The sequence below is a fragment of the Pelophylax lessonae genome, assembly GCF_965119305.1.
Source record: "Pelophylax lessonae genome assembly, chromosome: 4".
Lineage (NCBI taxonomy): Eukaryota > Metazoa > Chordata > Amphibia > Anura > Ranidae > Pelophylax > Pelophylax lessonae.
In genome coordinates this window covers 90,120,497-90,145,920 of record NC_138771.1, presented here as the reverse complement: position 1 = coordinate 90,145,920, position 25,424 = coordinate 90,120,497, and the positions used below count along the sequence as shown (strand labels likewise).

At 44.9% G+C, this 25,424-nt stretch overlaps 1 protein-coding gene across 1 annotated transcript in view; it reads right to left on the bottom strand.

The window, feature by feature from the left end:
- LOC309555010 (tropomodulin-3-like) overlaps positions 1-25,424 on the bottom strand; it is a 124,358-nt gene that overhangs the window by 86,876 nt on the left and 12,058 nt on the right. The window contains exon 2 of the mRNA XM_082256820.1: positions 7,223-7,416. Coding sequence (XP_082112946.1) covers positions 7,223-7,348 — 126 coding nt within the window. The 5' untranslated portion in view covers positions 7,349-7,416. The remainder of the gene's footprint in view (positions 1-7,222; positions 7,417-25,424) is intronic.

Sequence of the window (25,424 nt, the reverse complement as noted above, 5' to 3'; positions counted from 1 at the left end):
TACAGGAGAGGAGTGCAGAGGGTAGGATAGCAGACAGTATGTACAGGAGAGGAGTGCAGATGGTAGGATAGCAGGCAGTATGTACAGGAGAGGATTGCAGATGGTAGGATAGCAGGCAGTATGTACAGGAGAGGAGTACAGAGGGTAGGATAGCAGACAGTATGTACAGGAGAGGAGTGCAGAGGGTAGGATAGCAGACAGTATGTACAGGAGAGGAGTGCAGATGGTAGGATAGCAGGCAGTATGTACAGGAGAGGATTGCAGATGGTAGGATAGCAGGCAGTATGCAGAGGGTAGGATAGCAGACAGTATGTACAGGAGAGGGGAGCAGGGGGAAGGATAGCAGGCAGTATGTACAGGAGAGGAGTGCAGAGGGTAGGATAGCAGGCAGTATGTACAGGAGAAGAGTGCAGATGGTAGGATAGCAGGCAGTATGTACAGGAGAGGAGTGCAGAGGGTCGGATAGCAGGCAGTATGTACAGGAGAGGAGTGCAGAGGGTAGGATAGAAGGCAGTATGTACATGAGAGGAGTGCAGAGGGTAGGATAGCAGACAGTATGTACAGGAGAGGAGTACAGAGGGTAGGATAGCAGACAGTATGTACAGGAGAGGAGTGCAGAGGGTAGGATAGAAGGCAGTATGTACATGAGAGGAGTGCAGAGGGTAGGATAGCAGACAGTATGTACAGGAGAGGGGAGCAGAGGGTAGGATAGCAGGCAGTATATGTACAGGAGAGGAGTGCAGAGGGTAGGATAGAAGGCAGGATGTACAGGAGAGGAGTGCAGAGGGTAGGATAGAAGGCAGTATGTACAGGAGACGAGTGCAGAGGGTAGGATAGCAGGCAGTATGTACAGGAGAGGAGTGCAGAGGGTAGCGTAGGATAGCAGGCAGTATGTACAGGAGAGGAGAGCAGAGGGTAGGAAAGCAGGCAGTATGTACAGGAGAGGAGTGCAGAGTGAAAGGTAGGATAGCAGGCAGTATGTAAAGGAGAGGAGTGCAGAGGGTAGGGTAGGATAGCAGCAGTATGTACAGGAGAGGAGTGCAGAGGGTAGGATAGAAGGCAGTATGTACAGGAGAGGAGTGCAGAGGGTAGGATAAAAGGCAATATGTACAGGAGATGAGTGCAGAGGGTAGGATAGAAGGCAGTATGTACAGGAGAGGAGTGCAGAGGGTAGGATAGAAGGCAGTATGTACAGGAGAGGAGTGCAGAGGGTAGGATAGCAGGCAGTATGTACAGGAGAGGAGTGCAGAGGGTAGGATAGAAGGCAGTATGTACAGGAGAGGAGTGCAGAGGGTAGGATAGCAGGCAGTATGTACAGGAGAGGAGTGCAGAGGGTAGGATAGAAGGCAGTATGTACAGGAGAGGAGTGCAGAGGGTAGGATAGCAGGCAGTATGTACAGGAGAGGAGCGCCGAGGGTAGGGTAGGATAGCAGGCAGTATGTACAGGAGAGGAGTGCAGGGGGTAGGATAGAAGGCAGTATGTACAGGAGAGGAGTGCAGAGGGTAGGATAGCAGGCAGTATGTACAGGAGAGGAGTGCAGAGGGTAGGATAGCAGGCAGTATGTACAGGAGAGGAGTGCAGAGGGTAGCGTAGGATAGCAGGCAGTATGTACAGGAGAGGAGAGCAGAGGGTAGGAAAGCAGGCAGTATGTACAGGAGAGGAGAGCAGAGGGTAGGATAGCAGACAGTATGTACAGGAGAGGAGTGCAGAGGGTAGGATAGGAGGCAGTATGTACAGGAGAGGAGTGCAGAGGGTAGGATAGAAGGCAGTATGTACAGGAGAGGAGTGCAGAGGGTAGGATAGAAGGCAGTATGTACAGGAGAGGAGTGCAGGGGGTAGGATAGAAGGCAGGATGTACAGAAGAGGAGTGCAGAGGGTAGGATAGCAGGCAGTATGTACAGGAGAGGAGTGAAGAGGGTAGGGTAGAAGGCAGTATGTACAGGAGAGGAGTGCAGAGGGTAGGATAGAAGGCAGTATGTACAGGAGAGGAGTGCAGAGGGTAGGATAGAAGGCAGTATTTACAGGAGAGGAGTGCAGATTGTAGGATAGCAGGCAGTATGTACAGGAGAGGAGTGCAGAGGGTAGGATAGAAGGCAGGGTGTACAGGAGAGGAGTGCAGAGGGTAGGATAGAAGGCAGTATGTACAGGAGAGGACTGTAGAGGGTAGGATAGAAAGCAGTATGTACAGGAGAGGAGAGCAGATTGTAGGATAGCAGGCAGTATGTACAGGAGAGGAGTGCAGAGGGTAGGATAGAAGGCAGGATGTACAGGAGAGGAGTGCAGATGGTAGGATAGCAGGCAGTATGTACAGGAGAGGAGTGCAGAAGGTAGGATAGCAGGCAGTATGCAGAGGGTAGGATAGCAGGCAGTATGTACAGGAGAGGAGTACAGAGGGTAGGATAGCAGACAGTATGTACAGGAGAGGAGTGCAGAGGGTAGGATAGCAGGCAGTATGTACAGGAGAGGATTGCAGATGGTAGGATAGCAGGCAGTATGCAGAGGGTAGGATAGCAGACAGTATGTACAGGAGAGGGGAGCAGGGGGAAGGATAGCAGGCAGTATGTACAGGAGAGGAGTGCAGAGGGTAGGATAGCAGACAGTATGTACAGGAGAGGAGTGCAGAGGGTAGGATAGCAGGCAGTATGTACAGGAGAAGAGTGCAGATGGTAGGATAGCAGGCAGTATGTACAGGAGAGGAGTGCAGAGGGTCGGATAGCAGGAAGTATGTACAGGAGAGGAGTACAGAGGGTAGGATAGCAGACAGTATGTACAGGAGAGGAGTGCAGAGGGTAGGATAGCAGGCAGTATGTACAGGAGAGGAGTGCAGAGGGTAGGATAGCAGACAGTATGTACAGGAGAGGGGAGCAGGGGGAAGGATAGCAGGCAGTATGTACAGGAGAGGAGTGCAGAGCGTAGGATAGCAGACAGTATGTACAGGAGAGGAGTGCAGAGGGTCGGATAGCAGGCAGTATGTACAGGAGAGGAGGGCAGAGGGTAGGATAGAAGGCAGTATGTACATGAGAGGAGTGCAGAGGGTAGGATAGCAGACAGTATGTACAGGAGAGGGGAGCAGAGGGTAGGATAGCAGGCAGTATATGTACAGGAGAGGAGTGCAGAGGGTAGGATAGAAGGCAGGATGTACAGGAGAGGAGTGCAGAGGGTAGGATAGCAGGCAGTATGTACAGGAGAGGAGTGCAGAGGGTAGGATAGAAGGCAGTATGTACAGGAGACGAGTGCAGAGGGTAGGATAGCAGGCAGTATGTACAGGAGAGGAGTGCAGAGGGTAGCGTAGGATAGCAGGCAGTATGTACAGGAGAGGAGAGCAGAGGGTAGGATAGAAGGCAGTATGTACAGGAGAGGAGTGCAGAGGGTAGGATAGAAGGCAGTATGTACAGGAGAGGAGTGCAGAGGGTAGGATAGCAGGCAGTATGTACAGGAGAGGAGTGCAGAGTGAAGGGTAGGATAGCAGGCAGTATGTACAGGAGAGGAGTGCAGAGGGTAGGGTAGGATAGCAGCAGTATGTACAGGAGAGGAGTGCAGAGGGTAGGATAGAAGGCAGTATGTACAGGAGAGGAGTGCAGAGGGTAGGATAGCAGGCAGTATGTACAGGAGAGGAGTGCAGAGGGTAGGATAGAAGGCAGTATGTACAGGAGAGGAGTGCAGAGGGTAGGATAACAGGCAGTATGTACAGGAGAGGAGTGCAGAGGGTAGGATAGAAGGCAGTATGTACAGGAGAGGAGTGCAGAGAATAGGATAGCAGGCAGTATGTACAGGAGAGGAGTGCAGAGGGTAGGATAGCAGACAGTATGTACAGGAGAGGAGTGCAGAGGGTAGGATAGAAGGCAGTATGTACAGGAGAGGAGTGCAGAGGGTAGGATAAAAGGCAATATGTACAGGAGATGAGTGCAGAGGGTAGGATAGAAGGCAGTATGTACAGGAGAGGAGTGCAGAGGGTAGGATAGCAGGCAGTATGTACAGGAGAGGAGTGCAGAGGGTAGGATAGCAGGCAGTATGTACAGGAGAGGAGTGCAGGGGGTAGGATAGAAGGCAGTATGTACAGGAGAGGAGTGCAGAGGGTAGGATAGCAGGCAGTATGTACAGGAGAGGAGTGCAGAGGGTAGGATAGCAGGCAGTATGTACAGGAGAGGAGTACAGAGGGTAGGATAACAGGCAGTATGTACAGGAGAGGAGTGCAGAGGGTAGGATAGAAGGCAGTATGTACAGGAGAGGAGTGCAGAGAATAGGATAGCAGGCAGTATGTACAGGGGAGGAGTGCAGAGGATAGGAAAAAAGGCAGTATGTACAATATAAGATAAGTGTGGAATGTATGATAGTATGGCGCAGTATGTAGTAGAGAAGTGTGAAGGGTGTTACAGTGGGCAGTATGTGGAAGAGAGGAGTGTGGGGAGTATGACAGCATATAGAGTGTACAAAAGTGAGGGGGGTATGTCAGCGGGCAGCATGTACCGAAGAGGAGGGCGGGGGACAGCACAAAGGTCACTGCACAACTGGCCGTGTAAAATTATGTGGAATTGGGGGTATGCGAAGGGCTCATCTACTTTAACTATTGTTGTAGATGCCTTGTTCCCAGCCATGCTGCTCCTCATACTGTCCTGTGCAAACTGCAGACTGACTAACCAAAGAAAGCAAGGCTTATAGTAGCGTGGCCCGGTGGTGACAACTTTAAATACATCAGAAAGGAATAAGTAAAAAGTAAGATGTTATATCTGAAAAGTATCTAAAAAGTTATATTGTGTCTCTAAATATAGGCAGGGAGCAAATGTGTTTTAAAACCACAGTTACCCTTACAGAAGAAATCCAAGTATGGCTATTTTATGCAAGGTTCCATTGGTCCAGTTTGGACAAATGTAACTATGTATATATACCATACTTTGCCAATGCCACCGCTATTTCAGTGATCTCCACTTGCTTTCAGGTACCGTCCCAAGCAGCTGCCCTGCTGCATTTTTCCCACAGGAGGTCGACTGCTCAGCATGAGCGCCATTCAGAGAATGCTTTGCATTTCCTGAATGGATGCAAAGCGTTCCCGGACTATACGAGGTAAAGAGGCGGAGCCAACATTGAGCACTTTGCATTTATTCAGAAATGCAAAGCATTCGCTAAATGGCACCCCTGCCAAGCAGCCAACCTCCTGTGTTCATTACACAGAATTACAGCTGCTCAGTGTTGGACCCAGAAGAGAGTGGAGATTACTGAAGTAGTGGTGTCTATAGTATGGTGTATGGTACAAACATAGTAACCTTGGTCCAAGAGTAAGCAATGTAACTATGTATAACATTGCCATACCTGGAATTTCTATTTATTATTCCATTTAGAGCCGGTTCACATAGGCGCGATCCTACTTGCCGGGGCGACCTGTGAAGTCGCGGTGCGCAGCTCGCACCGTGACCTCGGAGCAGCATGCACGGACTTCATATCATTGAAGTCTATGCAAGTCGCTCCAGGTCGCCCCAAAGTAGTACAGGACCCTTTTTCTAAGTCGGAGCGACTTGTGTCGCTCCTATTAGAACGGGTCCTGTGCTAATCTATGGCAGGTGACCCGCAGCGACTTGTCGCCCCAGTGTGAACCGGCTCTTAGACAGAAAAGGAAAATATTCTACAATTGAAACACTGTATATTAAAAACTAAATTTGTTTAAAAAAAAACATTCCCAGCCAGCAATAGGAGAAAAAATACTGCATCTGCATGCAACTCTAATCATGTTCATGTCTCTTCTTAATACCAAAAATGACTTTTTAGCATTTAGAATTTCACTTAAAGTTTTGGTTTCTCCCATGATTTGCCTTGATTACTCAGTGCTCAGAAAATAGATTTTCTTTTCCCTTTAAATGTTTAATTCTTATCGGTGTACCAAGCCTTCCTTTGTTGACAGCCCTTTCCTAACACAGCGGTTGGGTCATTACTATTAGAACGTTAAAACAGGAAGGAACATTTGTAATTATGCTTTCATTTGCCTACAAATGAGCAAGTCTAAAAATACACAATTATAATAATTATAATAGTTAATATTTTAACACTGTACTTCATACTAATCTCTGTCCTATCCCATTATATCAGCAAGCTGCCTTAGAAAGCTACTTTGCTTCTTTTTTTTTTTTATATAAAGAATAAGGCTTGCATATCATTTTCACAAGATTTAGGCCTCCTTCACATGGATGGCTGGGGAAGAGTGGTAAAAACAGGTGGCCAAGCCATGGTTTTACTGCCCCCAACCAAACGTGTAAAACACAGCCAGAGTAGGCTGTTCACATGCCACGGGTGGGATGCTTTGTGCCATGGCAAAATTAAATCAAACTTGGCTATTCCATGGGTTGCAACACATAAGTGCCATTTTATTTTTAATTCTTTATTTAGGTAAGGATCAGGTAGAATTCACGGTTACATTCAGCATGATGAAGTAGCACTACTATTACATGCACATATAAATATGTGTCCAAAAATTACAACCAAGTGTATTCCCTAAAAAGTAGACAATCATTCTTCTGTATACACTTGTAAGCACGTCATGACATTCTAAATGATGGAAACTGCTGTTCCCCTCAGCTTTCGTTTCAGAAAGGGAGAAATGAACTATGGTACATAAAACTGTAAGTGAAATGGGGGGGGGGGGGGTAACAGGTAAACAGAGTATAAAGAACAAAGAAGAGGGGTAAGGAAGAACTACATTTGTGGCAAGAAAGGAATAAAAAAATAAATTGGGGGGGGGGGGGTCCCCTTTTCTCTGGTGCGGGCTGTCCTTTCATATAACCTCAGTCTCACTTGGCTCAAGAAGTTTTGCGGGTGCTATGGACTCCGAGTAAGGAGTCTTTGTAGAGAAACCATGGCAGTCCCATAAGAAAAAACGCATTCAAAAGAGAAGTAGGGTTGCCTCCTAAACACCTAACAGCGCCTGCTTTGCTGCACTCTGCAAAGCGATTCATCATAGATTACTTTTCAGAGCACTGGCTAGTTTGAACCCAGTCTTAATGGCTGAATGCCATTTATGTCCCTGCTGTTTTCGAGCCTATTACTAGTTACTACTGGACTAGTTTATTAACCATTAGCAGCCAATCAGAATGTATCTTTACTAAAATGACTGCAGAAACTAAAACCTGATGGGATTCTGCACTTTGCACATCATCATGAGCCCATGTAAGATGAGACAAAGCCTGGTAAGCATCTTGACTAGCAATCTAAAAAACAGGTCCTATCTGCTCTTACCTCTGGATCAAGTTCTTCCAGGACATTTTCAAGTTGTTTTAGATCAGCTTCAGAGAGATTCCCAAGCAGCTCATCCTCATCCATGTCCCTGTACTTGTCAAAGTCTTTTCGAAATGCCGTCGTCATGGCTTCAGCTAAGCGTCTTCCACACCTGATTGCAAGTTTATCACCTTCTTGTTAATGGAACTATCACTCTATAAATAAAGAGGACAATAAATAAATTGTTTAGGTCGTTACAAAATAAAAATTGTAAAAGTGTCAGTAATGTAAATGTTGGCTTGCTGCAAATGGAGTATTTTACAGTCTGTGACTTTTTTCCCCAACATAGGGCTACATACAATGCCTTGCAAAAGTATTCACCCCCTTGACTTTTTACCTATTTTGTTACAATACAGCCTTAAATTCAATGTTTTGTTAAAGTGGAGTTCCACCCTAAAATTACACTTCTGTCCATCTTCTCGCTACGGGTCACCTTAAAAAGAAATGGATAATCGCATTTTTTTTTTTATTTTTACTTAACCTGGATTAGAAGAAAATATACTTACCTTACTTCCTCTTCCTCCCCTTGGCGGCCATGGCCCGTCGTCACTTCCTGGCTTGCAATGATTCCTGGGAGCTGAACGTCATCGCTCCCAGGAATCAAAGCGCCTGCACCGGCCCTGACGTCAGTTCCGGTGCGAGCGCGTCATTCCCTTCTAAACAGCTTCTGGGCATGCCCAGAAGCTGTGGAGGGATGACGCGCGTGCACCGGAAGTGACGGCGGGGCCGGTGCATTGTGGGACCGAAGAGGACACAGAAGAGGATCGCGCTGGCTTCAAGCTGCCCACACCTGAGATGGCAGCACTGGACAATACATTTTCAAGGTAAGTATTTGTTCTTGCAGGTAAGTGCAACCCGGGACAGTACAGAGGCTATCCATTGTGGAATGCACTAGCCCTGACTGTCCCGGGGGTATTTTTATGTCATTTTTTTTTTTTTTTTTTTAGGTGGAACTCCGCTTTAATCTGAATTGTATGTGATGGATCAGAACACAATAGTCTAAGTTGGTGAAGTGAAGTGAGAAATATATATACATAAAACTATTTTTTAGAAAAAGAAAACAGAAAGTTGGCACGTGTGTATGTATTCACCCCCTTTGTTATGAAGCCCATAAAAATCTCTGGTGCAACCAATTACCTTCAGAAGTCACATAATTAGTGAAATGATGTCCACCTGTGTGCAATCTAAGTGTCACATGATCTGTCATTACATATACACACCTTTTTTGAAAGGCCCCAGAGGATGCAACACCTAAGCAAGAGGCACCACTAACCAAACACTGCCATGAAGACCAAGGAACTCTCCAAACAAGTAAGGGACAATGTTGGGGAGAAGTACAAGTCAGGGTTAGGTTATAAAAAAATATCCAAATCTTTGATGATCCCCAGGAGCACCATCAAATCTATTATAACCAAATGGAAAGAACATGGCACAACAGCAAACCTGCCAAGAGACGGCCGCCCACCAAAACTCACGAACCCTGGAGGAGCTGCAGAGTTCCACAGCAGAGACTGGAGTATCTGTACATAGGATGATAATAAGTCGTACGCTCCATAGAGTTGGGATTTATGGCAGAGTGGCCAGAAGAAAGCCATTCCTTTCAGCAAAAAACAAAATGGCACGTTCTGAGTTTGCAAAAAGGCATGTGGGAGACTCCCAAAATGTATGGAGGAAGATGCTCTGGTCTGTTGAGACTAAAATGTAACTTTTCGGCCAAAGAAAACTCTGTCTGGCGCAAACCCAACACATCCCATCACCCAAAGAACACCATCCCCACAGTGAAACATGGTGGTGGCAGCATCATGCTGTAGGGATGTTTGTCAGCAGCAGGGACTGGGAAACTGGTCAGAGTTGAGGGAAAGATGGATGGTGCCAAATACAGGGATATTCTTGAGCAAAACCTGAGGAGTCTAGGACAGCAGGACAATGACCCCAAACACACTGTAAACAGTGCGTGTCAGTGTATTATTTTTATTTTTTGTGCTCAAGCATTTACTACAATTTCCTGAGCAAACTTGAAATCCAGACTGCACAGGGCACGTCGGGTCTTTGCCCATCTGACATTCAGGGAACGTGAGCAGAGTTGAGCAGCAGTCCAGATCTCCAGCATGATGCCAGCAAAGAGAATTTTAGTAAAACACTTCAGCACCCAGACATTAGAAAAAAAAATAAAAAACACCAATGACACATCCTTTACTGTTAATGAAGCCTGACTATATTACAAACACAATGAGGTTCAAGTAGGCTGTAACTGCCATTTAGGATTGGCCAAGCAGACATGGTAATGCAGTGGAAGATAGAAGGATGAAGCTCCAATCACCTTGTGCGGCTTGTCGTTCATGCGACTGTTGCAGCCCATTGTTTTTGGTGGCACCCATTTGGATCTATGCAACTTAAAGTAACAGCGACTTTGAATAGTTTATTGCACTAATTGGTCGCATTGAGAGTCGCACAAGTGTTAACAGAGCCTGAAAGGCCAAATACTCCTAGACTCTAGAGGAAACATTACAATTTACAATAAAAAAAAACCCAAACAGGCCAATTCTGTGAAAAGGATTGGGTGAAGACCATCCTCTATTTATGGCTACTTTTAGATCTATAGGATTGATTTTGCAACCCAACAATAAAAGAGATCCATCTGTACACAGCTAATTAGTGTAGCATTTTAAACATTGCTTTACATGAATTCTTTATTCACTTTTTGTAAAATCAATGTTAATGGGCTTAAAGCCATTAGCAGCAATGAAAACAACGGAAGTGCATGCATTATTTCTTACCTATAAGAAGCTGATACATGATTAGACAACAGAAAAGAAGATTTTGTATACTGCAGATGCAGCAAGCAACTACTTGTTTGTCACCAGCTGCTGTGTAACCACAAATCCTAATCCTTGCCATATCCCTGAATAATCTTATATATTCTTTGCATATTGTGCTATGAGAAGTCTACCAGTTGCCAGTCCCTTCTTTACTCAGTATACAATAATCTGACATAACTGCCAGCCCACCAACACCAGCGCAATGGGACTCTGGCAATACTTACTACAAATGTCTTTCCATTTAGAGAATTCAGTCAGTTTAAAATTCTAAAATGTCTAAACCCTGATATCCGGTAAATACACTGAACAAAATTATAAACCCAACACTTTTGTTTTTGCCCCCATTTTTCATGAGCTGAACTCAAAGATCTAAGACCCAGTTCACACAGGGGCGACGCCACTTGCTGGGGCGACCTGTGAAGTAGCGGTGCACGCTGTGCACCGCAACCTCGGTGTGACATGTACGGACTTCATATCATTAAAGTCAATGCAGGTCGCCTCCAGGTCGCCCTAAAGTAGTACAGGACCCTTTTTCTAAGTCGGAGCGACTTGTGTTGCTCCTATTAGAATGGGTCCTGTGCTAATCAATGACAGGCGACCCACTGCGACTTGTCAGACGACCAAGTCGCCTGACAAGTCGCGCTAGTGTGAATGGGGACTAACACTTTTTCTATGTAAACAAAAGGCCTATTTCACAAATATTGTTCACAAATCTGTTAGTGAGCTCTTCTTTACCAAGATAATCCATCCCACCTCACAGGTGTGGCATATCAAGATACTGATTAGACAGCATGATTATTGCACAGGTGTGCCTTAGGTTGGCCACAATAAAAGGCCACTTTAAAATGTGAATAATCACACAGCACAATGTCCCAAGTTTTGAGGGAGCGTGCAATTGGCATGCTGACTGCAGGAATGTCCACCAGAGGTGTTGCTAGTGAATTGAATGCTCATTTCTCTACCATAAGCCGTCTCCAAAGGCGTTTCAGAGAATTTTGCAGTACATCCAACCGGCCTAACAACTGTAGACCACGTGTAACCACAGACCAGCCCAGGACCTCCACATCCAGCTTCTTCACCTCCAAGATCTGAAACCAGCCACCCGGACAGCTGCTGCAACAATCGGTTTGCATAACCAAAGAATTTCTGCACCAACTGTAAGAAACCGTCTCAGGGAAGCTCATCTGCATGCTCGTCGTCCTCATCGGGGTCTCCCACCTGACTGCAGTTCATGGCCGTAACCGACTTGAGTGGGCAAATGCTCACATTCAATGGCATCTGGCACTTGAGAGGTGTTCTCTTCAAGGATGAATCCCGGTTTTCTTAGATCTTTGAGTTCAGCTCATGAAAAATGGGGGCAAAAACAAGTGTTGTGTTTATAATATCGTTCAGTATATTATTTTTGCAATGTACCAACAAATTGCCTCTCGTTATTTGTGTCCCCTGAGTGGATGGTTGCTGCATTAGTTAGAACTCAATGTGGGAGAAAACTCCCATGTATGATTTTTACCTATAGGTAAGTCTATACTGTATAAGTCTATATTAGGGCTTACCTATCGGTACTGTAAATATCTCCTAAGGTGCACAGTTTAGGAGATATTTACTTTAGATGACGTCAGTAGCGCATGCACTCCGAAGGAACAGCACGCTTGTACCGTTCCTTCAGAGCCGTGTCATAAACAGCGACTCCTGCGCATCCATTTATATTGCGGAAGCCTGCAAACCTGGGTGAAGATGGAAGAGCCTTCAGCAGTGACAACATGCCGCTGGAGGGCTTCACTTTCAGGTAAATTTCTTTACCAGTCCTGAATTTGTAATATGGCAAAATGAAAAAGGAAATCTAATTTGAAGGCATTTAAAGACATACGTAATTAGATTATTCCTTTATTTCCCATAACAAGGTTAAAACCGAAGAGTTCATTATATTCATTTGTTCTCCAAGTTTGTAAGTTTCCTTCAAGGAATGTGGAAAAGTGAAGGCTGAGAAGCTTGATAAATAACTTGCGCTAACGATAAATGTAAACCTTTAGCTTCTGAAACATGGGGGGAGAGGGAGTTTTTCCGGTCCTCTGTAACACTGGAAACATTAAACAGTCATCAGCGCAGTATCAGGCAAGGAAACTCCTTCCTGTAACTAATAACAGTACACTAGAGCCAAGGACTTGGCTGAACAAACAACCTTGCTATTATACTGTGCTGAGAAATCAGCGGCTCTTTCTTTTCTGTTCTTCATAGAAAGCTCTGCATCCTATGTCTACAGAAACCTCTGAATGGTCACTACATTCGAAGCATCTATATGTCCTGTGAGTCAACAAATACATGGGAAAAATATTTATGCTGTTTACAAATTATTCTAGACTTTATTGTTGCTGCATCTCATTTAATTATTAATGTACCAGTAAAATGTTCTTTTTCTCAGGATTACCATACAACACATTTATACAAATACATCTACAAAACTATGAATCATCTGCCACTACTTCATCCCAAGGAAATATATCTCTATCATGTGCAAACGAGATATGACAAGGAACATACTTTCCTAAAGAGGAGAGCCAAGCATGTGAGCAGACAAAACATCATGAACATGGACAATAGGACCATTGAATTACGTAGGCGGATGGTAAACATGGTCTCTGGGAAAGAAGCCTGTCTGCACTTGCCGAGGTGTTCAGGCATGTCAGGGCCTTCCTTTCCAGAGATGTATAGTAACGAAGTAGAACTACTTAAGTACTGTACTTAAGTACCGAAATGCGGTATCTGTACTTTCCTAGAGTAGAATTTTTTTCTCCTACTTCTACTTCACTACATTTTTTCGATGATTTCGATACTTCTACTCAAGTATTTTTTTTTTGTGCTGCATAGTTACTCGTTACTTTTAAAAAAATTACCACTGCCAGAACAGTAGATGGCAGGTTGCATAAAGCTAAAAAAAATGTGTATAATGTCATTTGTAAATCAGCGCATACGAAAATAAAGGCTGTGTATAATAAAAGCTGCTATACCAAATCTTTCCAATAAAAAGAAAATATGAAACAAACAAATAAATGGTGCTACAGCGCTTAAAGTGCATCAAGAAACTACTAACAAACACAGGTTAATCATTTGAATAAATCATTTGAAATAATAAAAACCAATATGATGTTCAAACTTTTGACTTCTTTCTTTAATAACTACATAACACAGTACTTGTACTTCTACTTTCAGTACTTGAGTAGAAATTTTTTTTCAAAACTACTGGTACTTTTTACTTTTAGTACTTAAGTAGCAAATTTTTTGAAAAAACTACTTGCAATACTTAAGTAAAAAAAATGTTGAATACTTTAGTACTTCTACTTAAGTAACTTTTTCTGCGAGCACTTCCACTTCTACTCAAGTCACTTTTTGATCGAGCACTTGTACTTTTACTCAAGTAGAAATTTCGAGTACTTTATACAAGTCTGTTCCTTTCTCAGAGCATTGCAGATCAAACCTATGCTAGACACAGGAAGACGGCAAAATAGGTTCTAAAGGAGATAGACTATCTAAATTACAGGTGCTGAAGGCAGTGTCAAACTGGCGGCCCTCCAGCTGCTGCAGAACTACAAGTTCCATCATGCCTATGCGAGTCAGTAACTGTTAGCCTTGCAATGACTTAAGGGACTTGTAGTTCAGCAACAGCTGGAGGGCCGCCAGTTTGACACCTGTGCGTGGCTAGACTATCTAAATGAGTACTGAAGGCCCTAGACTTTCTAAATGACGGGTGCTGATGGCGCTAGACTATCTAAATGACAGGTGCTGAACTTTCTAAATGACGGGTGCTGGAGGCGCTAGGCTTTCAAAATGACGGGTGCTGGGGGCCCTAGGCTTTCAAAAGACTCTTAGACTTACATCTCAAGGATCAGAACATTCAGGGGTATGGGAGATGATTACAACCACACACACCTACACAGGTTGAACTGGATGGACTATTGTCTTTATTCAACCTCACCTACTATGTAACTATGTAAAAAAAAAATGACGGGTGCTGGGGGCCCTAGGCTTTCAAAATGACGGGTGCTGGGGGCCCTAGGCTTTCAAAATGACGGGTGCTGGGGGCCCTAGGCTTTCAAAATGACGGGTGCTGGAGGCGCTGGACTTTCTAAATGACGGGTGCTGGAGGCGCTGGACTTTCTAAATGACGGGTGCTGGAGGCGCTGGACTTTCTAAATGACGGGTGCTGGAGGCGCTGGACTTTCTAAATGACGGGTGCTGGAGGCGCTGGACTTTCTAAATGACGGGTGCTGGAGGCGCTGGACTTTCTAAATGATGGTGCTGGAGGCGCTAGGCTTTCTAAATGATGGTGCTGGAGGTGCTGGACTTTCTAAATGACGGGTGCTGGAGGCGCTGGACTTTCTAAATGAAGGGTGCTGGAGGCACTGGACTTTCTAAATGATGGGTGCTAAAGGCGCTAGGCTTTCTAAATGACGGGATGAAAGAAATGTGTGGACACAGGAAATGAGGTTAAGTACATGAAAAAATTCACATCAATGGATGTCAATGCAAATAAAAATGCATGTAAACACATAACAATTTTTTATGCAATGCATTTTTTTAGCAGTAAGACCATAGCACCAGGACCACTTGTATTAGTAGCCTTTTAATTGTATTCTATCTATGAATGCCATTGCAAGCTATACTTTAAGTCAAAGAGATCACAGCACCAAATTATCACCTTGCCCAATTTCAAACAATTAGCCCCATGAGGCTAAATGAGATAGGTAAACCCATGAAGAATTAGTAGCCTTTTAAAGGTTTGGTAAAGTCAAATTCATCCCCTCTATTTCCCTACACAAAAACCATTAGTGGGACATAGACCGGAAAAAGATGTATACAAACTGATAATCCATATTCCAGTATCCGTTTTGGTCAGCTCCTAAAAATTTCCAGCTGTTATATGGAAAATGTCCTAAGTTTATTTTAAGAATGAAGGGACTTGGGCCCCCAGAGTCCCCAGGGTAAAAATTAGGGATACTGGCTACATGGTTCAAAACTCAATACTGTGCAATAATATACTTATTGGAAAACATGACTTGAGCTTTGCAAGTTCACCGACTAGTTGCCCTAATGTAAACCTGCCACAAACCTCGGTAATACAAACTGGGTAATTGCTAAAAAATGCATAAGCAGAAGTTATAGGACCTTAGATCAATTAGAGTGCACAGAAGAAGAAGGGGCTGTGGGAACTGGTCTAGCTGGAGAAGCCTGCAGAAGTGGAGGAACTGCTTTTCCCTGCCATCTCCCCCAGACTAAACCAGCAGTTGACCTTTGTAGTGTGGGTGCAGTCCCACCTCCAGGGAGGACTTTTACTTTTCCCTGAGTTCAGCTTTACCTTTGGTGAAAACCCCATATCAAAAATGATCACAAGAACCATCCAAAAATAGGTAGCCAATCATGTAAATTTTGACTTTTCCTGTAAAAGTCAAATCTGCCTTGGCCCTGGCTTCTAAATATTAGGCCTCATGCACACTGAACCTTTTTACAGCGGCTGTTTTTGGTGTCAGACTTTTTTTCTACAGCCAGTAACCTCCCCACCATGTTAATCTAGGTGTCCATGCACCCATAGTTATGAGCAGTTTTTGGCAGGGGCGTTTCCTGGCTGGAAAAAGCCCTCAGAATTACTGAGTTTCGAGAGGCGTTTTCAGGTGCAAAAACGCTCTAACTATGATAAAAGCTTAAAAAGGCTGAAAAACATGGCTATTTGGCGTTTATCTACGTTTTTGAGCCATAAGCTTTTGTGGATGTATAGTTTTGCTAAAAAACGCTACAGCTGAAAAAAGTTAAACGCTGAAAAACGCTACAGGAAACAGGCTGAAAAACTCTTACCGCTACAGCTTTCTACTGACATTTTTATAACGTCTAGTGTGCATGAGGCCTAATGGGCAGTCACAATGACCAATAAGGGTGTAAAAGAAGTAATAAGCACAGTAAAGCTTAACGTTGCTTCTGCCTAAGGGTCCTTTCACACGGCCCGCATCCGCCGACGGAGTCCGTTCTACTCAGCGGGGGATCATTCCGCCGATCCCCACTCTCCTCTATGGGGAGATCGGATGAGAACGGACCGCCTGTCCGATCCCATCTGATCCGCCAGACGGATGGAAAATAGGGTTTCCATCCATCCGGAGTTCACGGATAGGAAGCGGATGTCAGAGGAGATGTCTACGCTGACATCCGCTGCCCCAAAGGGATGCATGGAGCATCCGATCAGGTCCGCCTAAAAAACTGACAGGCAGATCTGATCGGATCGTTCGTGTGAAAGGGCCCAAAAGGTGAATAAATTCATAAAATGACAATCGTACATCAGACTTTACTCTCTCACATGAAAAAATGAACATTTATTCTTCAGTACTTGGAGTAGTAAAACCAGGGACATGGAGTATGTACTTCAGAGCACATGTCTGCTCTCATTGCGCCTTGGCATACACTTTGCCCTTTGCAAAAGTGAACACCACTGCAGACTTTTGAATTTCCAATTACAGGGATTAAGAAACATTCTACCCCTTTGTCTGAGCTGCCAAATGCTGAGAGTGCTCTAATGCTGGCAGGTGAGACCTTTCACAAGAACGATAAAAATATCCAGATATTCTCTCCTCCTGCAATCTCTGAGCAAGCAAACTGGGCGATGAAAACACTTCTTACACAGAAACGTCCAGTTCTTCCAAGGAAAATGGTCTCAAACACACTGTTGACCTGAGGAAAGACTTCACTTGCTCATTAACTTTCTCAGCAATATAATGATCCCTGAGGATAATGCTTTTAAATTCCATCAGTAAATTATACAAGGGTTGCCTTTATATAAAAGTGATAATAATATTAAGTTTGTAATAACTTCTACACAAAACTTCCTATGTAATAATTTCTATCAAAAAACTAAGATAATGGGGTTAATCTACTAAAGGAAAAAAAGCAAAAGACTTATGTAGCCTTAAGCCTCGTACACACGCACCGATTGTCGGACGAACGATCGGCCATCTTTTGTCCAGTGTTGTTGTGTTGGTTGAAATGTGCTCTAGAATGCACACGAATTTTGTCGGCCAACAACAACCAACTTCAGAAGTGATGTCATGTGATGGTTTACTTTCCGTGTGTTTTTTCTTCACTGAGCATGCCCAGTCTTGATCATCACATTTTTGTCGGCCGAAATCTGTACTGACTGAGGAACAATCGGCCGTTCTGCTGACGGCCAACAAAAATTTTATAGCATGCACACCAGATTTTGTTCGGCCGAAAAGTCGCAGTTGGTTGTCGGAAGCATCATACTAACAAGCCGAAAATCGGCCGATCGGACGTTGGCCGAAAATTTACGGCCAACAATCGGTGCGTGTGTACGGGGCTTAAGTGAATGAGCTGACGTTCAACTGACTTCCAAACATGTGTGAGCAAAGATACCATTTTTACTTTCCTTGCCCATGATTGGGTATTCTTTTCAGTGTGAATTTTCACCACATTCACTAAGCTGAGGGAAAATGCCTTTACAAAGTGAAAGGCCTGTTTTCCTTTAGTAAATCAACCCACGAGTGGTCATAGTCTGATATCACCCCCAGCTTCTCAAAGGTCTCTTGAAGAATCCTGAGGTCACCCTATTGCTATATCCAGAGTTATCCCTGCCTGCACTGGAGTCACAGTCCTGCTAAAAACCTGGCTGTTCCCCTCCACGTGCCACATTCTCCATAATCAAAATACATTTTAAAAGCCCAACGGGACAGTTAAACAGCAACTACACATCTAGAGAACCGGGAACTCAAACAACAGACATCAGTTGAATTCACAAAGATTTGGATAATATTTTTAGACAAGTGACTAAAGCAGCCCATTGATGATTCATTTTTTTCCATTCGATCAGTGGGTGAATGACAAAAAAGAAAAAAAAGACTTGATTCCCCCATCCACACATACAAAGTGGATCCTCCTGCTGAGTGATTGCATTCTGACAGCAGGGAGATTCTCCCTCCATCAGAAAACACTGATAGCCCACAGTGCTGATCGAGAGGCAAAAATCTGACAGGACAGCTGTACAGAAGTCGATTGGTAGATCAACATTTATACAACCTCCCTGCCTACACATTTTATTTTATTTATTTCAGGTACTTATACTCCCCGTTCACACTAAGGCGACCTGTGAGGCGACCTGGTCGCCTCACAGGTCGCCGTAGGTCGCCTTCCATAGGGAAGCTGCGGACCCGTTCTAATAGGAGCGACACAAGTCGATCCGACTTAGAAAAAGGGTCCGGAGCTTCTTTGGGGCGACCCGGAGGCGACCGCCATAGACTTCAATGTTATGAAGTCTGTGGCGGCCGCTCCGAGGTCGCGGCGCGCTGCTCGCACCGCGACCTCGGAGGTCGCCCCCCAAGTCAGATCGCGGCAATGTGAACGGGGCCTTATAGCGCTGTCGCTAACAGTTTTAGATGAACAGAACCTTTAAATGACTATTGTATAACTATAACTTGATATTCATGTTAATTTTATATCCTTTTGTGTCGCTCTAGTACGATATGCTGCATATAGAATATTCCAATGAGAACACCAGCCCAGATGTCTATTGCTTTTCCAGTAGCTACTACTAGGCATACAGCCCCAGGGAGACCTTGGTACTTGATCTGTAAGATAATTTCCTCGGACTTCACTGCAAATTTACAAAGCACATCAAAAGCAATCTACAAAATACATATTGTAACATGTTTTACATCTTACATATTCAGACGACAAGATGAGTCAGTTGCTCTGGGTTCATGCACATCAGTCCCAGGGGCGTAACTACAGGGGTTGCAGGGGTTGCAATTGCTACCGGGCCCCATGCTCCAGGGGGCCCAGGAGCAAACCAGTGGGTGAACTTCCAGGATCTCAAAGGTCACACTTGCGACCGGGCCCTGGCATTGCACCACTGTGGGGAGGCCCCAAGATTGCAGGAAGGGGGCCCACTGCAGAACTTGTGAAAGGATCCTGCTGCGGGACCATAATAAAATGCCATGCAACGAGAGTAAAGAGCCCCAGGATTAGTGGGAAGAGCCCCGGGCTTGAAGGGAAGGGCCCTGGCCAGGGGTCTGGGGGGCCCTTCATGGTTTCTTGCATCGGGGCCCTGAAGGTTCTAGTTACGCCTCTGATCAGTCCTCAAAATTGACATATATATATATATATATATATATATATATTTATATTTATATATTCTATACACACAGTGTATATAGAATATATTTATATATTTTTTTCCATAGATCTAAGACTACGATAATGGCTTGGGCACAAACCAACAGCCTGCTACTGATCTGCCAAAATATCAACGCAGTTCCTAAATTCCTATAGTGTGTTGACATTGCATAGCATTTTTGTGGACTAAGTGGTGTCAGCCCTGCCCATCATCTTCTGCTCAACTACTCAGCCACTTCCACTAAAGACTAATTGATTTGTAGTCCAAAAGAAGAACAAGGAGGACCAAGTAGTCTCTTTAAAGTGGGAGTAAAGTCAGTTGGTTGATTTTTACCTATAGGTAAGCCTATAATAAGTCTTTTCTACAGTACGTGCACCGTTTAGAGATATTTACTGTAGATGCAGCCGTTAGTATGTGCTCTGAAGGCATACCTGTGCCATTCCTTCATATCCTCCAGTCGTAATAAACTGATGGCCCTATACAAGTATCTGAAATAAATAAACTAACACATTACACCCTCCCTGCTCCGTCTGCATTTCCCTTAGTGGAGGACTAGCTTTCACTGACCAAGCAGCAGCAGTCTTGGGATTCGAAAGCTGCTATCTTCTCTCTCTAGTGACACTGGGATGGATCAGTGTCATTCTGACTGGTCAGCGCTGGCACGTGACTACTTTGACCAATGGGAATTGATCTCATCCGATACTAGAAAACTAGACGACAAACAGTAACTATACAGTATGCTGAGCAATCATTGGTCATCATTACACTTTATTAAAAACTGTTTTTAGAGAATGATCTTCCAACAAGTTGACCAAATCCTCCTATTATCCCTGAAAAAAAAATTGTTGCTGCAATGATATTTAAGGGTCCATTCACACTAGCGCGACTTGGTCGCCTGACAAGTCGCGGTGGGTCGCTCGCCATTGAATAGTACAGGACCCGTTCTAATAGGAGCGACACAAGTCGCTCCGACTTAGAAAAAGGGTCCTGTACTACTTTGGGGCGACCTGGAGGCGACTTGCATTGACTTCAATTATATGAAATCCGTGCAAGTCACGCCGAGGTCACTGTGCCCCGCGACTTCACAGGTTGCCCCACAAAATCCTGTCGCGCCAGTCTGAATGGGCTGCAAGTATTGATGAACTATTCTTCAATCCTACAAAGAATCTGCTGACCAAAAATAAATATAGCCAATGTGTTGCCAGCCTTAAATATTTGGTAGTTGTACCATTTAGTAGCACTTACCAGCAAATGTTTGTTCCTAACAGTTTTCAAACAGACCAGAGAAGAACCTTTATCAGGCTTCAACAAAGGGACTGAAACATTCCAAACCAGCAGGGTGAGGTCACCGGTTAATTAAGATCTGAAGACATAAAAGCTGCCAAATTCCGCTTTGTGATTCCTTGCCTTCCGAATCAACAAAGCACGGTGAAAACTTGTTTTTCCGTTCAGTGAAACTTGTTCTAAAGTATACTTTTTTTGTAATGACAAAAGGTATGCATAAGTGACAATCAAGAGCATTGTGCTAAGCTGACCATCAGAGGAAATCAGGCAATGCTATCTTAGAGGAGCTCCTCATAGCTAACTATGCACAACGACCGCTTATCTCAGCTGGATCAAAATACAATAAGGAATATATGTCTGCATTCTGCAAATCACTGAAACTCTTTGTTATACAGAGCCGTCCCTCAGAGATACCACCTGCAGACACAATGCCACCACATACCTTTTCCTCAGCGCCATTCAGAACATACAAGAATCTCCTGTATTCGAAGACACACAGTAAAGCTGGCCATTAGGGATGCACCGAAATGAAATTCTTGGCCGAAGCCGAAGAATAATGAAATGCTTGGCCGAAGGCCGAATACCGAACGCGGTGTTTCGCATTTTTTCCATTTATTTTGCCAATTTTTAGGGGGCACGCTGATGGGCACATTTTATGTTAGGGGGCACGCTGATGGGCACATTTTATGTTTGGGGGCACTCTGATGGGCACATTTTATGTTAGGGGGCACTCTGATGGGTAAAACAAAACATTTAAATCAGCGTTGCTCTTAACATAAAATATGCCCATTAGCGTGCCCCTTAAAATAAAATATGCCCATCAGAGTGCCCCTTAACATAAAATATGCTCATCAGCATGTCCCTTAGCATAAAATAAGGGGCGCGCTGATGGCCACATTTTATTTTAAGTGGCAACAACATATGGCAGTCTGCACACTAATGCTTGTGCAGCTGCCAGCTACCGTATTCTCCCCCAAATGTGCTCAGCTCCACATCACATACCTGAACTGCAGCCAGAGCCAAAGCCGCGAACAGGGGGCGGGGCGTGGACCTAGTGTGAAGGAGCCGCAGTCAGGAGCAGAGGGCGGGACGCGCGCGTGACGTCACACCCCCTACTCGCGGCCGGACAGGACACCGGCGGCGTGTGAGAAGGGAGCCGCGAGCCGCAATGAGGAAGGTGAGCGGTCAGGGCGGAAGCTGACATTGTTCGGCTCAAAATTATTCGGCCTTTTGACTTATTCGGCCGAACGCCGAAAGTGCTCTTTTCTCTATTTTCGGCCGAATAATGTTCGGCCGCCGAATATTCGGTGCATCCCTACTGGCCATACACTATTCCAATATTTATTAGAATCATCCCAGAATGCACACTCACATTGTCATAAATGTGAAGAAGCAGTATAAGAGAGCCTCAAAAACATGTGACATCACTACGCACGCCAACAATGGAAGCAGCATCCTGAAGGAGACAGCGGCTGATTGGGTGGTATTGAGGCTCTGTTACATTTATAACAATGTGAGTGTACATTCTGGGATGATTTTATTAATAAATATGGGATTTAGTTTGACTACACTATGAGAGTTTCCTTCCTTATATGTAATCTTTTATTGCCTGGATTTCTGGAGTGCATGAATGTGTCATCTAATTAGAAGATCCTAACGCCTGCATGCTTAGAGCACTGTTTGACCCTCTCCTCTAACATGGTCACGTTTTTTGGTAAGGTACCCTGTGTGCACATAGGGGGAACACGCAGTGTGTAAAGGGTCTTCTGATGTATAATATGGTGGAAGATTAGTGGTTGTAATTTGGTAAAAGTTTCCCCCCCCCAAATGCGTTTTATGCAATAAGGTAAAAAAAACCTTTCAAGTGCAGCTTCTCCCCGCAGCCAACCTAAATACCTGAGCCCAATCTCCGCACAATGCTGTGCACTCTGCTGCAGCTCTTCTTCCCTCTCCTGACTCTCATAGGCTTGACTGAAAGCAGCGGTAGCCATCGGCTCCTGCTGCTGTCCGTCAAAACCAGTGAGCAGAGAGCGGGCCGAGCCATGCTGTGCATCTGAATAGATACAAACAGCCTGGCTCAGGGCCCCCCCATGGGAAGCAGCTTCCTATAAGGGTACTTGGTGGAGGAAAGGAGCCAGAGGAGAATTGTGGCTGCTCTGTGCAAAACTGACATTTGTTATTTTAATTTAAAAAAAAATGAAACTTTATTTTCACTTTAATGTCATTTTAGCGTTTGCACGGAACACTTGGAAATGGACTTCCAATTTTCATTGTATTTTTCCATTTTGTTCGATGAGTGTCTTTTTTGTTTTTTCGTGTATAAACACCCTCCTAGGTAGGTGCTAGAAGAGAGAGTATAGTTTTTGGGTCTTTCTGCTTACCAGAGAGATTGCCAGGTAAATGTATATTGCTCTCTGCCTACCAGAGAGCAGGATCCATTGGTAGGGTCTTCTCATGGTGCTCAGGCGCAGTTCAGCGTGTCTGAAATGTTTCACACTGGTCCAATAGTAAGGCATATTGGACAGTGGGAAGAAACCTGACAAGCGAGGGTACAGGCATTATTACAGCCATGGTGATTGGCAGGGGAAAGTGCCTCAGTGCATGCTGGGATACTGTATAAATGCCAAGGGTACATGTGCTCAGGGTCTTTGGCTGGAGAGCCGGGCCCCGGAGGGAGGAGGCAGCTGCCCCTCCTCTGTAGAATCTGCCATGCGGCCTCTGGTGGTCGACCTAAGGGCCTGAGAGTCAGAGAGGAGCTGAACCCAGATGTCCTGCAGAGCTGACTGGAAGGGAGACACTGGAAATGATCTGATTTTGCCTACAGTGAGCACAGATCTGTGTCATGGGGCCTGTCCTGAGAGGGCCATCCCTTCAGCTAGAAGAGCCAGTGGACGGGTGTCAGTCAAGAGGATGTTAGAAAATGTCCTGAAGAGAAAGAAGTCGGCATCAAGTCTACTGCTGAAGAGAGCAAGAAGACTTAATTCCTCCATACAAGTGGCAGTATGGTTAAAGCAGTGTGACTGCTTCCACAAATAATCTGGTGAGGCCAAGTGAGAGTCGTCCTTATCAACTGTAAAATAGTTCAGTTGGAGTATCCCACTTTTCCTTTCTTCTATCCAAGTTCCACAATGAATTAAAAACCAAATCCCCTGGATTGTTTATTGAGTAACGAGCAACTTGGAGTAAGGATGGATGTGTGAAAAATCCCCTAGAGACTCTCTGCAGGTAATCAGGAGACCCAAGAAGACATCACACAGCAAGCCCTATGGGGACAGTGCTAGACATGTATTATTTATAAGCACTGCAATTCTGTATATTATTTTTCAGGATTTGGTATCACAGATTTTAGTGCTGGCTGCTCCTTTTTGATCCTTCTAAGCACAGAGTTGCCCCTATTATATTATGCCAGGTAATTATTTGGGGAGGTAGGGCTGGGGGGGGGGGGGGAGCTCATAATGGAAGGCCTTTAGAACCACTTTAAGCCCCAGTTCACAGTTGAGATTAGTGTAAGTGATTTTAAGGTGATCATTTTGTGCATTGTTTCCCACATTTTTAGAAGCCTCACATATAATTATACTGGGAGTGCTTCACAATTGTGTTTCACTTTTTTTTCCATGTATTCCTATTAAAGTCAATGGGGGCAAAAACACCTCACTCTGTTCCAAAAGCAGCTTTTGTATCTTTTGGGGCGTGGGAAGTTGAGCTACAAGCATTTGAACGCTCAAATGTGAACAGGTGTAATTTGAAAACTTAGGATTTGGATAGAGCATTTTAAAGCTTTGAGGTACAAGCAACAAAACACTAAGGGTCCTTTCACACGGGCTTTCCGCCCGGCGGACTCCATTTTGTTTAGCGGGGATCGATCCGCCGATCCCCAATGAGTAGGCGGACGACAGCTCTGTCTCCGCTCTCTGTCCTGAGACGGACCTGTCCGATCCCTGCTCTCCTCTATGGGAGATCGGATAAAAATGGACCACCTGTCCCTTTTCACCCAATCCTCCAGATGGATGGAAAATAGGGTTTCCATCCATCTGGATTTTACAGACAGGATTGGATTGGAGATATCACCGCTGACATCCGCTGCTCTATAGGGGTGAAAGGAGAATCCGATCAGGTCCGCCTGAAAAACTGACCATGATTGGAAAGCCCGTGTGAAAGGACCTTTAGGTGTGAATAGGAGTCAAGACTTTAACAATATTCATTAAAGCGGAGTTCTGGGCACAGATGTCATTTTTTGATGAACATACCCCCGGGACAGTCAGGGCTAGCACATTCCACAATGGCTAGCCTCTGATCTGTCCCGGTTCGCACTTACCTTTTAGAAGAAATACTTACTTAGAAAATTTCTTCCACAGCGTTTCCATCTCTCTTGTGGGCAGCTGAAGCCGGCGCGGTCCTCTTCTGAGTCTTCTTCCGCGTCTTCTTCTCCCAGAATGCGCCGCACCGGCCCCTCTCGTCACCTCCGGCGCGGCGCCGCATTCCTAAACAGCTTCTGGGCATGCCCAGAAGCTGTTTAGCAGGGGAATGCGGCATCGCCCGGAAGTGACGAGCGGGGCCGGTGCGGCGCATTGATTCCTGGGAGCGATGACGTTTAGCTCCCAGGAATCATCGCAGCGCAGGAAGTGACGGGGTGAGCCGCGGCTCCGAGGGAGGAAGCAGTCAGAGGTGAGTATTTACGATCTTCAATAAAAAGGTGAGTAAACAAAAAAAATAAAAATAACTATCCAATTCCTTTTCAGGTCAGGTCTACCTAGCGGAGGGGCACAAAAAAAAAAAATCGTTTTTGTGCCCGGAACTCCGCTTTAACTGCAAAATCTGCCAGAACTATGTTACTGAACCTTCTAAATTCATGTGTGCTCTGGCCACCTGAACAGTGTCTGCATCTTCCACCTGGACT